At 37.0% G+C, this 12910-nt stretch overlaps 5 protein-coding genes across 6 annotated transcripts; 2 read left to right on the top strand and 3 right to left on the bottom strand.

Annotated features, from left to right (window-relative positions):
* Window positions 1–651: 651 nt before the first annotated feature.
* Window positions 652–1355, top strand: LOC106294105. Its single transcript, XM_013729714.1, has one exon. The coding sequence runs from the start codon at window positions 755–757 to the stop codon at window positions 1220–1222; it is 468 nt and encodes a 155-aa protein (XP_013585168.1). The 5' UTR covers window positions 652–754; the 3' UTR covers window positions 1223–1355.
* A 216-nt stretch (window positions 1356–1571) lies between these two features.
* Window positions 1572–2324, bottom strand: LOC106292954 (oleosin 1). Its single transcript, XM_013728623.1, has one exon. The coding sequence runs from the start codon at window positions 2255–2257 to the stop codon at window positions 1652–1654; it is 606 nt and encodes a 201-aa protein (XP_013584077.1). The 5' UTR covers window positions 2258–2324; the 3' UTR covers window positions 1572–1651.
* Window positions 2325–2326: 2 nt separating this feature from the next.
* LOC106292952 (single-stranded DNA-binding protein, mitochondrial) lies at window positions 2327–3418 on the bottom strand. The gene is made up of 4 exons (XM_013728622.1): window positions 3140–3418; window positions 2845–3071; window positions 2631–2731; window positions 2327–2534 (listed from the first exon to the last, which is right to left on the bottom strand). The coding sequence occupies exons 1-4, from the start codon at window positions 3359–3361 to the stop codon at window positions 2455–2457; spliced, it is 630 nt and encodes a 209-aa protein (XP_013584076.1). The 5' UTR covers window positions 3362–3418; the 3' UTR covers window positions 2327–2454.
* A 541-nt stretch (window positions 3419–3959) lies between these two features.
* LOC106294012 (mavicyanin-like) lies at window positions 3960–4865 on the top strand. Its single transcript, XM_013729628.1, has 2 exons — window positions 3960–4242; window positions 4329–4865. The coding sequence occupies exons 1-2, from the start codon at window positions 4050–4052 to the stop codon at window positions 4709–4711; spliced, it is 576 nt and encodes a 191-aa protein (XP_013585082.1). The 5' UTR covers window positions 3960–4049; the 3' UTR covers window positions 4712–4865.
* Window positions 4866–5066: 201 nt separating this feature from the next.
* On the bottom strand, window positions 5067–8810 carry LOC106343833 (DEAD-box ATP-dependent RNA helicase 51-like). 2 transcript variants are annotated; one of them, XM_013783159.1, is made up of 13 exons: window positions 8700–8810; window positions 8028–8406; window positions 7747–7932; window positions 7389–7574; window positions 7003–7086; window positions 6714–6755; window positions 6574–6642; window positions 6187–6486; window positions 6059–6097; window positions 5869–5973; window positions 5726–5794; window positions 5501–5626; window positions 5067–5414 (listed from the first exon to the last, which is right to left on the bottom strand). In XM_013783159.1, the coding sequence occupies exons 2-13, from the start codon at window positions 8376–8378 to the stop codon at window positions 5253–5255; spliced, it is 1719 nt and encodes a 572-aa protein (XP_013638613.1). In that variant the 5' UTR covers window positions 8379–8406; window positions 8700–8810; the 3' UTR covers window positions 5067–5252. The 2 variants fall into 2 exon arrangements, with proteins under 2 accessions (XP_013638613.1, XP_013638614.1); XM_013783160.1 differs by lacking the exon at window positions 8700–8810 and adding an exon at window positions 8618–8654.
* Window positions 8811–12910: the final 4100 nt, after the last annotated feature.

Raw genomic sequence — 12910 nt, 5'->3', positions numbered from 1 at the left:
CGGCCGATCCATAATATGTTACTCCAAAAAGAGGCTTTTATTTAAATTAAATGATCTCTTGTCTATATAATATTTCTCATAATTGTAATATCATAATAAATAAGCATTAAAAAAAAATCATCAGAACTAGCCTGTTCTTTTCATCCTTTTAAAATTGTTAATGGCGGAATCAACTTGTTGCAGTGATATATATACTGGCTAATCAGATAGTTTTGAATTTTTGTTTTTAATAAATAAAAACTGACGCATGTTTATTGCATTTTGTGATAAAAAGAACTATTACAGATATAAAAGAAAAGGAAGAGCTGACAAATTCAGTTATACAGCAATTTAATTTTAATATCTTTTGTCATAGAGCTCACGAAATGCACTGAGATAACTAATATTCTGCGATGAATGAATTCAAACACGTCAGTGTTTTAGATAGAGATCGTTGATGCATGCCTCTCGCATGCTCGTTATGTATCATTCACACCCAAAGAATTCAATCATCGATCTCAATATCTCATATATTAAGAAGTCATCATTGATATCATAAGAGATCATCACAAAGAATCAAGAAAAGGTCGACACAATAAAATATGTCAACGCAAAGGCTACTGGATTAGCCTGTAACCTAAACATCCTTTTACGTTAAGTGACCTACTTACTTCAACCCGTGGAGTTATATAATAAAACGTAACTCAATCCATTTTCGGACCAAAAGAGCATCACAACAACAAATCAAATATTTTGAGTTTCAAACCCTTAGAGCATGGAGATATCGAGGAGGGAACATGTTTTATCGGTCCACCAGTGTCTAAGCGTGAGCTTCCACGTCTCTCTCATAGTACGTTGTGCTAGATACGCAAGCCGAGTCTCCAAGAAGCTTAAACTCAAAGGACGTCCTAAGGAGCTTTTGACGACTTTAAGCAACAAGGCCAAGACTATGGCTGGTCGGAAGAAAAAAGCTTACGACGGCTGTGGAGGTACAAAAGCAAAGACGGGGTTGGAGATGGTGATAGAGGAGGAAGAGGAGGAGGAATATGGCATTTGGCAGAGAAAGATTTTAATGGGAGACAAATGTGAGCCGTTGTGTTATTCCGGAGTGATCTTCTACGATTGTAGTGGACATCAAGTAAAGGAACTGCCTCCGAGATCGCCATGTTCCATTTGGGTGCCGGACCGGCCGACCCGTTCACATGTTGGGTCGGTGTTAAGCTCGACGGAAGAGGAATTTTAATTGATGTTTTGTTTGGTGTTTCATGAGGTGAGTGATGATTAAACTCTCTAGAAGTTTCGTTAATCCCTTGTGATTGGTGGATGCTATCAAATATTTTACGCAGATTATTGTGTAATCTATTTGGCAAACTAATAAGGAGCTAGTGAAGAAAACAATACTGTATAATAAAAGGCTAAGTTTCTTTATCAACCGTTCATCATTACTCTCGTCGTTCTTTGAAAGTATATACTAATACATTTAAGGTGACGAACAAAAACACCAAAAATCTTATATTTAACCATATATATTCATTTTATTATTTATAAACGGAAACCAAATAACAAAATATGTAATAGTATATATATTACCGTGCATGAACCATGTTTATCCTCCATATACGGAACAGGTCAACTATCTTCCCCTGAACCAGATTATACCGACCGGTTAGGGTTAAGCACCAGGGGCTGCATCTTTAGCCCTACCGTGGAAATATCCACCGTACTCTCTAGCATAATCTTTAACGTGAGAGGCCGTGTCATAGATCCGACCACGTGCATAATCCATTTGATCCGATCCAACCGGGTGCCTTCCACGGAAATAACGGTACGCCCACGATACGACAGCCAACGTTCCAACAAGAAGACCGGCGACCGATAAGAACCCGCCAACCCCGATAAAAACCGGGATCCATACCGGACTCGAGATGATGATCAACGGAAGAAAGACAACGAAGCCGATCCCGACCACCGTCACGGTTACGCCTAGGAGGAAGAGGAGGATTCCGCCGGATATGAAGAGAGCGAGGAAACCAAAGAGCTGTGAGGAGGTTGGTGAATGAGATCTGAGAAGGCGGAGAAGAGAAGCGTAAGGGCTGTTTCTTTCGGTGGTGTTGCTGCTACCGTAGATGGGCCAGTATTGGGCGTCGCCGCGAGAAAACGTTTCCGCCATTGTAGAGTGACTTGTTGCTATTGTGCGGTGACGGGAGAACAGAAATAGGAAAGGGGTAAAAAAAAAACAGATGGAGGACAAAATTTTCAGCTTTGAGGTGGCATTCATGCAAACACGTGGAGATTGGTCTCTGTTTTCATGTTTGTCTTAAATCGAGAATTTGGTTTAAATCCGGTGTAACTAAAAATGAATTTGTTGGATTTAGTTTGGTTTATTTGCCACAAAATAGTAAAAGGACCAAGTGGCAATATAAAGAACACTGAACACACCCTCAAGTTACAAGAAGAGAAAACTAGAATACCGAATCAGTAGTAGCCAACGCCTCTAAGCTCAACAGAACTTGGCTGCTGCATATCACCGGCTTTTCCTAGAAACACAACTCTGCCTGCATAAAGAAGAAACAAAGATCAAGATCTGACATTTTTTCAAATAAATCTGAGTGAGTAAAAGAACGAGTCCTTGGAGTTGAGACAGTTCATACCGTTTCTACGAATAGCGACTTCTCTAATACGTCGAACCAAACCAGTAACTGGATCAGTGAATATCTTCGTCTCAAGATTACCCTCCAAGTAGACAACAGTGCTGTTGTATATAAAGAAGACGAGATATGTTTTATCCATCGACACAAACACAAGCTACCATTTCACTTAAAGTTTCTCTAACACGAATCTAAAACCTGTGAGAAGAGAACTAACCCGGGTTCAACGTTCTTCAAGACAAGATCAGCCAAACGCTCAGGGTAAACAGAGACACGGTGCCACTGCACAGCAGAGCGGTTCGCATACTCTCTCGGGTCTTCGTTGATCATCGGTCTCCGGTTGTTCCTGATGCCACCGGTGCCTACAGAGAAGAGAGTGACAGTTCTACCACTCTTGAGCTTCTTCTGCAGAGGAAGCTGCCCCACTTGCCCCACCAATATCGCCTGAAGAAGATCAGCAACGATCAGATTCAAGAGATACCATTTTCAATTGAAGTGTGGTTGGTTGGTACCTTGAAAACGCCAGAGTCAAGGCCGTTCTCGAGTGGACGCTCCTCCATCACGCGTTCCTCTCGATGGTTTGGATCTGAAGCCTTCGTTTCAAGGGGCGATTCAGTGTCTGATAAGTCGGAGATGTTGTTGGTGCTGAAGGGCATGGAAGCCTGAGAGAATCTGGGGTTACAGAGAAGAGATCGGTAGAGTCTTCTCGAAACCGTAGCCATTGAATTCGCCATTTTCGTTCTTCTTCGAATCGAACGGATTCTGGGTTTTACGTCTTAAACCCTAAATAAACGGATCAAAGCGGTGAAATTGTTTTTGGGAAGAAAGGCCTAAACTATTCTAAATCTAACAATTTTTACCAAAACTTTATAAGATAACAATTTTAACCCAAAATGAGAATAAATTTGCTTCCGTCTTCACCAAAGATACAAGCAAGCCACACACGTTTCCTTATTTTAGTTATTAATAGCTTTATTCTAGATTAATATTGGTTGAAGTATTAATTAGAGAGAAAACAAATTGTAAATGATCCTTATTTTCACCAAATTAGTTTCAATAATTCTTTTGGAAACACACATTGTCCACATAGTTTTGAATTTTGTGAATTCAAAACACGATAAGTAAATATCGCACAAAATCTGATATAATTCCTCAACAACTTTGAGTCATGCTGTTTCCACAAGTTATCTTTTGTTTTCAAAAATGTAATTTACCAAGTCAAAGATAGTTAATTATCCCTCAAGATGTGGAGAAGAATACTAACAGACCTCCAAGTCTCACCTCTTTTTAAACTCAAAACCTCAGAGCATTCTCAAACCATAACGGCAGAGAGAAAAAAAGTACTCTCTGGTAACTTTACAAGTCCAAGAAATATTTTTTGTTAGAGCTCCCTCCCTTTGATATCAATCCAAAATACAAGAAATGAGTCCACTGAAGAAGATCACTCTCGTTACTATTATTGTTTCGTTTTATACGTTTTCATCATGTGTTTCAAGCACTGAGTTTGAAGTTGGAGGAGATGATGGTTGGCTCGTACCACAATCTAACAAGACTCATGGAGATGTGTTTAACCAATGGGCTTCACACAACCGCTTTAAAGTTGGCGACACTGTTCGTATGTATTCTTTTTCTGTACACAGTTTTCATTTTTACAAACATAAATATGAATAATGAATGAACTCTTTTATTATTTTGGCGAAGGTTTCAAGTACAACAAAGACTCAGTGTTAGTTGTGTCATCAGAAGACGAGTACAAGAAATGCAAAACTACTAAACCGCATTTTTATTCGAACAATGAGGATACTGTTTTTAAACTAGACCGTCCCGGTTTCTTTTACTTCATTAGCGGTGTCTCGGGCCACTGCGAAAAGGGTCAGAAGATGATCATCAAAGTTATGGAGCCGGAGGAGTCTACTCCAGATTCTCCTTCTCCTTCGTCCCCTTCTTCATCTTCTTCTTCTCCTCCATCTCTCCCGGCCTCTACTCACAAGAAGAGCAATGCCTTGAAAACAACAGTCCAGTTCAGTAGTTCCGGTTTTGTTGTCTTTGCAATTATAGCTGTTTCTGTTTTTGGTTGGGTTTAGTTTAAGAAGATTTTAGGCCAGTTTAGCATTTTGTTCTCTTGAGGTTCTTCATTCACCATCAGTCCATCAGGCTGCTTCATTCTTAGGCACTCACTATTTCGAATAAACACATTGATTTATGTTTCAATCAAAATATGTTTTCTCTTTTCTTGTAGCCTCATTATTTATATGGATCTTTACACTTTCTTTATGTGTCTTATTAGTGTTTGTTTCAGAAAAATAAACATTTAGAGAAATCTGCCACTAACGCAACCCATACATGTTAAGTACTCTACAAGAAACATTTCATTTCAATTAAAAATCACAGTACTATAGTTGTTAATATATACATTAATTAAACTTGGTAGTGAAGAAATTGCCTTAAATAAATTAAACAATCCATATAACAAATAGAACTGAAGTATTACAAGAAATATTTAACCTAAATTAAAAAAAAAAACAGAGTACAGTTTATGGTAACAAAACTTGATGGTAACTTTTATAAAACAAATAAGAAAAGGTTTTCCAGGCAGTCCTAATCTTTTAGGCCGGTGGAGACACTTCATGCCTCTTTGGGTGTGGACCTGACTTTGCCATAGGGACTGTAAGGAGAGAAGCCATTACGCGCTTGCTGATTCCTAGCCTTCCTCACCTTCCCAGCTCCACTTTCTATGTTCAGATTCACTTTTGGCGGCGATGAGAAACAGAACGATAGAGCAACCGCCTGTCACAACCCCCATTCCAAAAAAAATATGAAAACCCACAAAGTTATATTGCAAGAACAATGGTTTATACGTGTGTGAACAATACCTGGAGATCGAGCCGGTGAACATTAAAGATGTCCTTCAGAGAATGTGAATTGTATGCTGCGATGTAAGCCCTGTACGCGTCCTTGGCTGTCTTGTTCAGATTATAGTCATTGGCTACATACTTCTCCTGCATGACGAGTACAATAAAAGAACGGTGTTGTTACAACTAATCCAGCTACAGATGCAAAATCATTCACCAGCAAATAGACTGAATCAGAACTCTTACCAGGGCGGATCGGACATTCAGAAGCTTCTTTTCATTGAACTCAAGCTCTTTTACAGGTACTTTTGCAGCCTGTTGATTAGAGTACAAATCAATAAACAAGTAGGTTGTTTACCCACAAAAAAATTCCAAGATACAATTAATACCTTAAGGTAACGAATAAACTGAAGCTCTTCAGGTATCAAGACAAGCAATGCCTTTCCCTTTGCTCCTTCTCCACGAGCTGTTCGGCCAACCCTATGGATATACTCCTGCAAACAACAACAACACCCACAAACAATCAAAGATTCACATAAACATAGAGATGAGGTATATGAGCTTAAGTATTTCTCATACCGTTGGCTTGTCTGGAGGATCATACTGTATAATCCAGTCCTACAGATAATAAGATTCAACACAATATGTTTTCAGTAATACTATTTGAGTATTTATAATCAATGAGAGAACCAAGTGTGTATACGTACCACCGCAGGAATGTCAAGACCACGAGCAGCCACATCAGTACACAACAGAATACCTTTCTCTGCTTTCATAAAGTCAAAAAAGGTTTTAGTCCTTCGGTTCTGGTCCAGTCCTCCATGGATGTCACAGCTTTCCACGTTGATTAGTTTCATGATCTCGGCATGGAACTGTACAGACTTGCACGTCGAGAAGAACACCATTATTTTCTTGTTTAGATTCTTCTTCAAAAAAGAAATAAGAAGGAGAAGTCTTTTCTCGCTTGGAACAACACAGTAGCCTTGCTCCAATCCTTCATTTGTCACCTAAAAGTTTTGGAAAACTCATTTTAGTAAAATCTCCATGGCGATGCTCTTTAAATTTTTATTACCAAAATGTTTCTGATTTCATACCTTGCGTCTACCATCATCGACATCAACTAGAACAGGAGAGGTCAGTGACACCCGAGCAAGATCTTGAACCTGCAACAGTTCACAAGAGTAAGAAACAGCAAGTACTAATAATAACAATACCGCAGCTAAAAGAAAATTACCTTGGAGGTTTGAGTGGCAGAGAATAGTGCGGTTTGCCTAGTCTGCATATACATAGTCATAACTTTAATCACAACAGACTCCAAACCATAAGAGACAAAATCTAACAAAACTATTTCACTAGTGGGTTTTGGCCGAGGATAATGGCAATACAATGCCATGTTGATTTATAGGAAAACTTAGAGCAAAAAGCAAAGAGAAGGGATCTATGATACTGAAAGGTTATAATTTATCTAGTTTCTCATTTCTATTCTTATTAAACCTTAATTAAGACCCAGAGAGATAATTTACCTTTGGTAAAATCTTTAGAATCTTATTCATGTCTTCCTCAAAATTTTCTTCCAGGATTCTGTCAGCTTCATCGATCACAAGGCACTGCAATTTACAGGAACGCATGCAAAGATAAATATCCAATATTATTACAAATACAGCTCAAGCCAAAAATTTAATTATAAGCCAAACATTCTGAAGTTTTCGCTCTCTAGTTCAATCAAAAGGCGGCAAAATGACTACATCATAAGCTGGTGTATACCATTCATCTATGGCACTTTTACTTGCTTTGTTTATCTATAAAAAAAAGATGTCTATGTGGCTCAACAGTAATAGTTTACAACATCTACTTTCTCAAAGTAGAAGACAAGAAGACGGTCCAAATGGAAAGATGGAAAGGAGAGTACCTTGAGGTGTTTATAAATGAAACCCTTTGTGTGTTGAAGATGGTCAAGAAGACGCCCAGGGGTTGCAATCAACAAATTAGAACCATTTGCAATACGTTGTGCTTCTGTCCTTCTGTTATTGCCACCAATAACCATGCTGACCGTCAGCGAGTGATGCTTGACTAGCTCCTCCGCCACATTTTTTGTCTGCAATATCAAAAATAGTACAGTGAAAAAATGGGAACGTACAACAATATTCACACTTTACAAAACCAATGTAATTACAATGAGTCAGTCAACTACATGAAAGATGAGAAACTCACAGATTTTTTATTACAGGACTCATCTACTGACAATGACAGTATGGTAGATAAATTACCTGAATAGCAAGTTCCCTTGTGGGGCAAATAACGATGACACCAGTCCCGTTGCGAGGAAAGAAACGCTCTTTAAAGAGCAACTCTACAGCCGGTATGAGAAAAGAAAGGGTTTTACCAGAACCAGTCCTAGCAGCACCAAGAACATCTTTCCCCTCCAAAAGGGGAGGAATTGATCCAGCTTGAATCTAAATGATGTAAAATGACTTAAGAAACTTAGAAACATACCATAAAAAAAAATTCAAATCTAGTCTGAGAAAAAAGGTTCAGAATTTGTACGTACTTGAGTCATGTGCTCAAAGCCCATGGCCTTGATAGCTTGGAAAGTCTGCTCAGATAAGTCAAGGGATTCAAAAGTCTCATTAGTCATTATCCCTTTCCCAACAACCACCATCGTCTTCTCTTCTTCTTCATTTGCTTCCACCTCTTCTTCTTCGTCTTCATCAGTTTTGCCTCTTCCTTGCTGCTTCTTCGCTTTCGTAAGCTTTTTCTCCATCTTGTTCTGAATTTCATCTGCGTTGTGGGTTTCTTCTTCTTCTTCGTCCGCCCTTTGCTGGTCGTTCTTCTTCCCACGGTTTCGCTTCCTGACTCTCTTCTTGAGCTCATCACTGGATTTCTTCTCCAGCTCAACCATGTCTGCTCTCTTTCAGTTAATCAACTCTCTGCATCGAAAATACAGAGACTATATTAAATGAAAAAAAATATATATCAATTTCGAGAGTAACTATAAAAATCTCATAAAGAGGGACCAGTTCCAAAACAGACAATGCAAGCCGACCGAAACCAAGGTTTCTCCATCAAACGAGTTCGTAACTAATAATGAAACCGACAATTTCGATTCTCAAATCCAAAAACTTTTTAGGATTCTATTACCAAACTAAAAGGTGTGTACGGTTTTGTAAGAGCTCGTAAAAGGAAGTGATACTGGAAGAAAATAAACAGCAAAGAAACTTACATGCGATGGTGAAGAGCAGTGGAGAAAAGTGAGAACGCGGCGGAGAGAAAAGGTTTAGGGTTTAACGAGTCTTTCTTTGTAACGTTTGACTTGTGTTTTTTTTTAATAAATCTTTTTTTTTAAACAGTCAGCTTAATTCGTATGGAAAAAAAAAACCTTATAAATAACGTTTGTTTCAGTTTAGACCCCAACAAAAAGAAGCTTGATGACGTTAAAGAACAATGATTTCGATCAAACGAAATGCAAACTTATATCCATTCTTATTGTTTCTTTTGCATATCCATTCTTATTAAAGATTATTGGTAGAATATATCATATTAGGACAAAAATTAGGAAACTATCCAGACTCATAAAAAACCCTTTCAAACTGTGTACAATTGTGTACCATTTGACCAATTTACCCCTAAAGGAAAGACACGTAAGGCAAAAAAATGACCATAGATAGATTTTGTGTGATCTCTCCAAGTGCAAGCGTAGGTTACTGTTCTCGTATAAGTCTGCAGCTAAATAAGAAACTGTAGCGTTCTGTACGCTGCCTAAAAATAAATGACCATAAACCATAAAAAAAAAAATATTTTTTTAGTAACTAGTTCTTTATCATCTCTTTCTTTCATTTTTGTCCATGCTCAACTACTCTTTCTTTCTCTTTAACTTTTCAATAACAGATTTATTACTCATTTTCTTTTCTTTCTTTGTGTATTGATAGTTCTTCTCAACTAATCTCTTTTTTTTTCTGTAGAGATTTAACGATGAATCTTAATAAGACGTCGTAATAAACTCATCACTTTCTTCATGCCCCACCCATCCTCCCTGCAGAGATTCAGTAGCAGTGAGATCGAAATAAACGGAAAGACGACGAATTAGATTGTGAGATTCAACAAAGCACAAGAGCTTCTCGTATGTCTCGTGAACCATTGTATTCAAAATATAACAACAATGTTAACTGTTATAATATCTTGGATGTCTACCATAACATATTATCTCCTATATTAAAACTTATAGTTAGCATTTTTAATAGTTATCATGTGATTTTGGCTGCTAATTGGATCAGTAGTGACTATAGTCCTTGCGTGTTTGTGTTGATGACATACAATGTTACATGTAATGAATTGCAAATGGTCTAGTTTCATCATATTTATGTCATTAGTGGTTAATAATTTTCTTAACTATTATTCGAATATTAGTGAATCATTAGTGCATATGCTAAATAAAATGGAAAGGAGAGAGAAGTGTGAGAATTAGTGACTGTAGTTCATAATATGTTAGTAAATATAATTGTTAGATGCTAAGTATTCATATCAAATGTTAATAATGTAACATAAATCAAGTTCTTTTTTTTTTTTGGGTCAAACATAAATCAAGTTCTTTTGTCAACAAATCAAGTCTTTTAGACACGGCAAGCTAATATAGCAAATTTCAACGAGTATATACAATTTTAGTTAGTGGTTAAGAGAAAAGGTAAAGTCTATGTTATATTGATAACATGTAAATTAGACATAATCTTAGCTGTTAATTCGTTAAATAGTTGTTAAATGTTTAGTATATACTGATGAAACTGAAAATGAGAGAAAATTGGTTTAAGATTTTCGTTTACCAGATAAATGTATGGTTAAATGTATTACTTTCATGTAATCTCTAATTCTTGTGCTAAAAATACATACATAATCGATTTAGATGAACATGCAATAATATCCTCTAAAACATAAAATATCAGATAACTAAAAAAATGCAGTTAACATAAATGGTATTGAGATGCCTCCACGTTAGTCACCATGTCTAGACTGGCGACAGCGAAACGATGTGTCTGATATTCCCATGCATCATTGTAATATGTGGCACAGCTCACACAATCTTCTCATATTTGTTGTCTTTTCCGACCACCGCACTGGTCCTCTAAACCTAGAAAATTGACAAATGGATAGTGACTGAGAATAAAGTTAGGCATATAGAAGCAGTGTGAATCATCACAAATGGAAAATAAAGATTTGAACTAACCTGATAACGTCTTTTCTCGTAGTTCTTTATACATCCTAACGAAACATTTATTATTATCGCTAACCTATTTTGTAATTGTTAACAACTTCTATATCATTTACAACAATTGTTTTACGATATTTTACAACCATTTAACCAGTAGCGGCAACATATTTTGTAACATCTAATCTAACATGTACCAGCTAATGACAACCACTACAAGATGTCAATGAGGTAGAAATACCTGAGTTATATGCTTGACGAACTCGTCTATCGAGGCAGCGAGTCATTCAACAAAGATGGAGAGGGAAAAGTTATCCTTTAAATAAGAGTATAGGAGATGAGGTGGATTCGTCAAAAGTTATGGCGGCTTTGCGGTGTACGAACTCTCAGATTGGCGGTGGAAAGGTGGTGTCGAAGACGTTGATGGAATTTGAGAATAGAGAAAGACGAAGAAGAATAGATTGATCTCCATGTATGCAATCTTCGTCACAATGGATAGACATGTTCTTGTTTCACGTTATTGCAAATTGCAAGAGAGAGAAAATGTAGTATGAATTGAAATAACTAATGAAGTTAATAGATTAAAGAAGTGGTCCCACAATCTGAATTTTCTGACATCGTATCTTAGCATATAACATTTGGAGAGAGGCTATAGGGGTATTAGTGGCATTTTCAAAAAAGGAATAGTGTCATGGGTAGATCCCTAATTATTGTTAAAAACGTGTATATAGCTCCTAAATTCTCTTCTTATTATTTGTTTACAATTATTTTGTTCGCCATTGAATTAGGTGAATTGTGATTCCTGGTATATATATTAAAAGGTTTAACAAAATTGTTTTGGTTATCTATATATTTTTTAAGTGTATTTATTTAGTTGTTGGTTATATTCAGAGGTAAGCATGCTTGATATATAGTAATGAAACAGTGGACATGGAGAAATTATTTACGATATTGATATTGTGCAAGTGAAGTTAAACCACGCAAAAAAAAATCTTGTGTAATTGCAAGACTCAGAAAAAAAAAATCTTGTGGTAATTGCAAGACCAATAAACAAAATTTACAAACATTTGAAAAATTAACAAAACACCTATCACATGAAATAGACCCATCACAAATCGAATTCATAATTTTTTGTGCCATTAACAAGAACTGGTTGTTTAATCCCGGTCCTCGCAAATGTTAAGACTCAAACCTTAAACCACTCCTCTACTCTTTGGGTATTAGAAATGGTCTAAACATAACATCAATTTTTCTCAAATACCAACTTTCCGTATTGAAAATACCATAACAAAAAAAATTCATAATATAATATGAAGTGTTGTAAAAGAATGGGAATTCTATATCTTTCATTAATGAATAAGACATCCCTTATATATAAGGTTTACAAGATAGAGATAAAAGGAAAGAGTACAAATCCTAATCCAACTAGATTTAGGATAACTACTAAATACATAAATGGAAAGATTACATATACAAGGAAAAAGAAATAGGGTTTCTTTTTCTCTAAAGCTTGTGGCCGCCTCTCTCTCTCCTCTAAGGCATGCGGCCGCCTCTCTCTCCTCTCTCTCTAGTTTTTCGGCTATGTCTCTTTCTTCTAGGGTTTGAACCGGTTATGGACCGGACCGGTTATGGACATTCATCACCTGATTTATAACACTCTCCCTTGGATGCCATAACCATACAGGATTGTAATACGCTTCACGTTGCCTCATTAAAACCTTATCAGGAAAAACCCAGTGAGATAAAACCATAATGAAGGAAAAAGAGTACAACACGTACTACTCCCCCTGATGTGAACCTCAGTGGAAGTTCTTTAGTCTACGCATCTGATGCGTGATCTTCCTGAACGTGCAGGTGGGAAGTAAACAAATCGGTCAAGTTATTACTAAACCGTAATTGGACCACTTCAACCTCTTCAGCCTTTTCTCATGTCCTTTGACATCGTGTGTCTTAGTAAAGTAGATGTGCTGAGCAATGCGGATTGCAGTGTACTCGAAGATCACTGTCGGTTCTTTGCAAACTCATGTGCGCATGAGTCTTTGTAAATCGTGTGTATATGGACAATATACCGAGCATGGTTCCATGAATTAATAATCGCAGGTTGTAAACCTATGATCCGGTGTATCTTCTACACGGATGTGTAACAATATCTTGTCCATTGATCTTTCTCTATTATCATGTTGAGTCATAGATCTCAACCACATAAGCTCTCGAATACCTTGGCTATTATGATT

Source organism: Brassica oleracea, chromosome C5 (genome assembly GCF_000695525.1).
Source record: "Brassica oleracea var. oleracea cultivar TO1000 chromosome C5, BOL, whole genome shotgun sequence".
Classification (NCBI taxonomy): domain Eukaryota; kingdom Viridiplantae; phylum Streptophyta; class Magnoliopsida; order Brassicales; family Brassicaceae; genus Brassica; species Brassica oleracea.
Note: the sequence above shows the minus strand (reverse complement) of the source record. Positions and strands in the feature narration are given on the sequence as shown.

Coding starts and splice junctions, on each gene's coding strand:
- LOC106292952 (XM_013728622.1), bottom strand. CDS start 3,361: ATGGCGAATTCAATGGCTACGGTTTCGAGAAGACTCTACCGATCTCTT. Junction 3,072..3,139: donor TTGACTCTGGCGTTTTCAAG/GTACCAACCAAC, acceptor GATCTTCTTCAG/GCGATATTGGTGGGGCAAGT. Junction 2,535..2,630: donor AGTCGCTATTCGTAGAAACG/GTATGAACTGTC, acceptor TTCTTTATGCAG/GCAGAGTTGTGTTTCTAGGA.
- LOC106292954 (XM_013728623.1), bottom strand. CDS start 2,257: ATGAATGCCACCTCAAAGCTGAAAATTTTGTCCTCCATCTGTTTTTTT.
- LOC106343833 (XM_013783159.1), bottom strand. CDS start 8,378: ATGGTTGAGCTGGAGAAGAAATCCAGTGATGAGCTCAAGAAGAGAGTC. Junction 5,627..5,725: donor TGAATGTCCGATCCGCCCTG/GTAAGAGTTCTG, acceptor CTCGTCATGCAG/GAGAAGTATGTAGCCAATGA. Junction 5,415..5,500: donor TTCACCGGCTCGATCTCCAG/GTATTGTTCACA, acceptor GGGTTGTGACAG/GCGGTTGCTCTATCGTTCTG.
- LOC106294105 (XM_013729714.1), top strand. CDS start 755: ATGGAGATATCGAGGAGGGAACATGTTTTATCGGTCCACCAGTGTCTA.
- LOC106294012 (XM_013729628.1), top strand. CDS start 4,050: ATGAGTCCACTGAAGAAGATCACTCTCGTTACTATTATTGTTTCGTTT. Junction 4,243..4,328: donor TAAAGTTGGCGACACTGTTC/GTATGTATTCTT, acceptor ATTTTGGCGAAG/GTTTCAAGTACAACAAAGAC.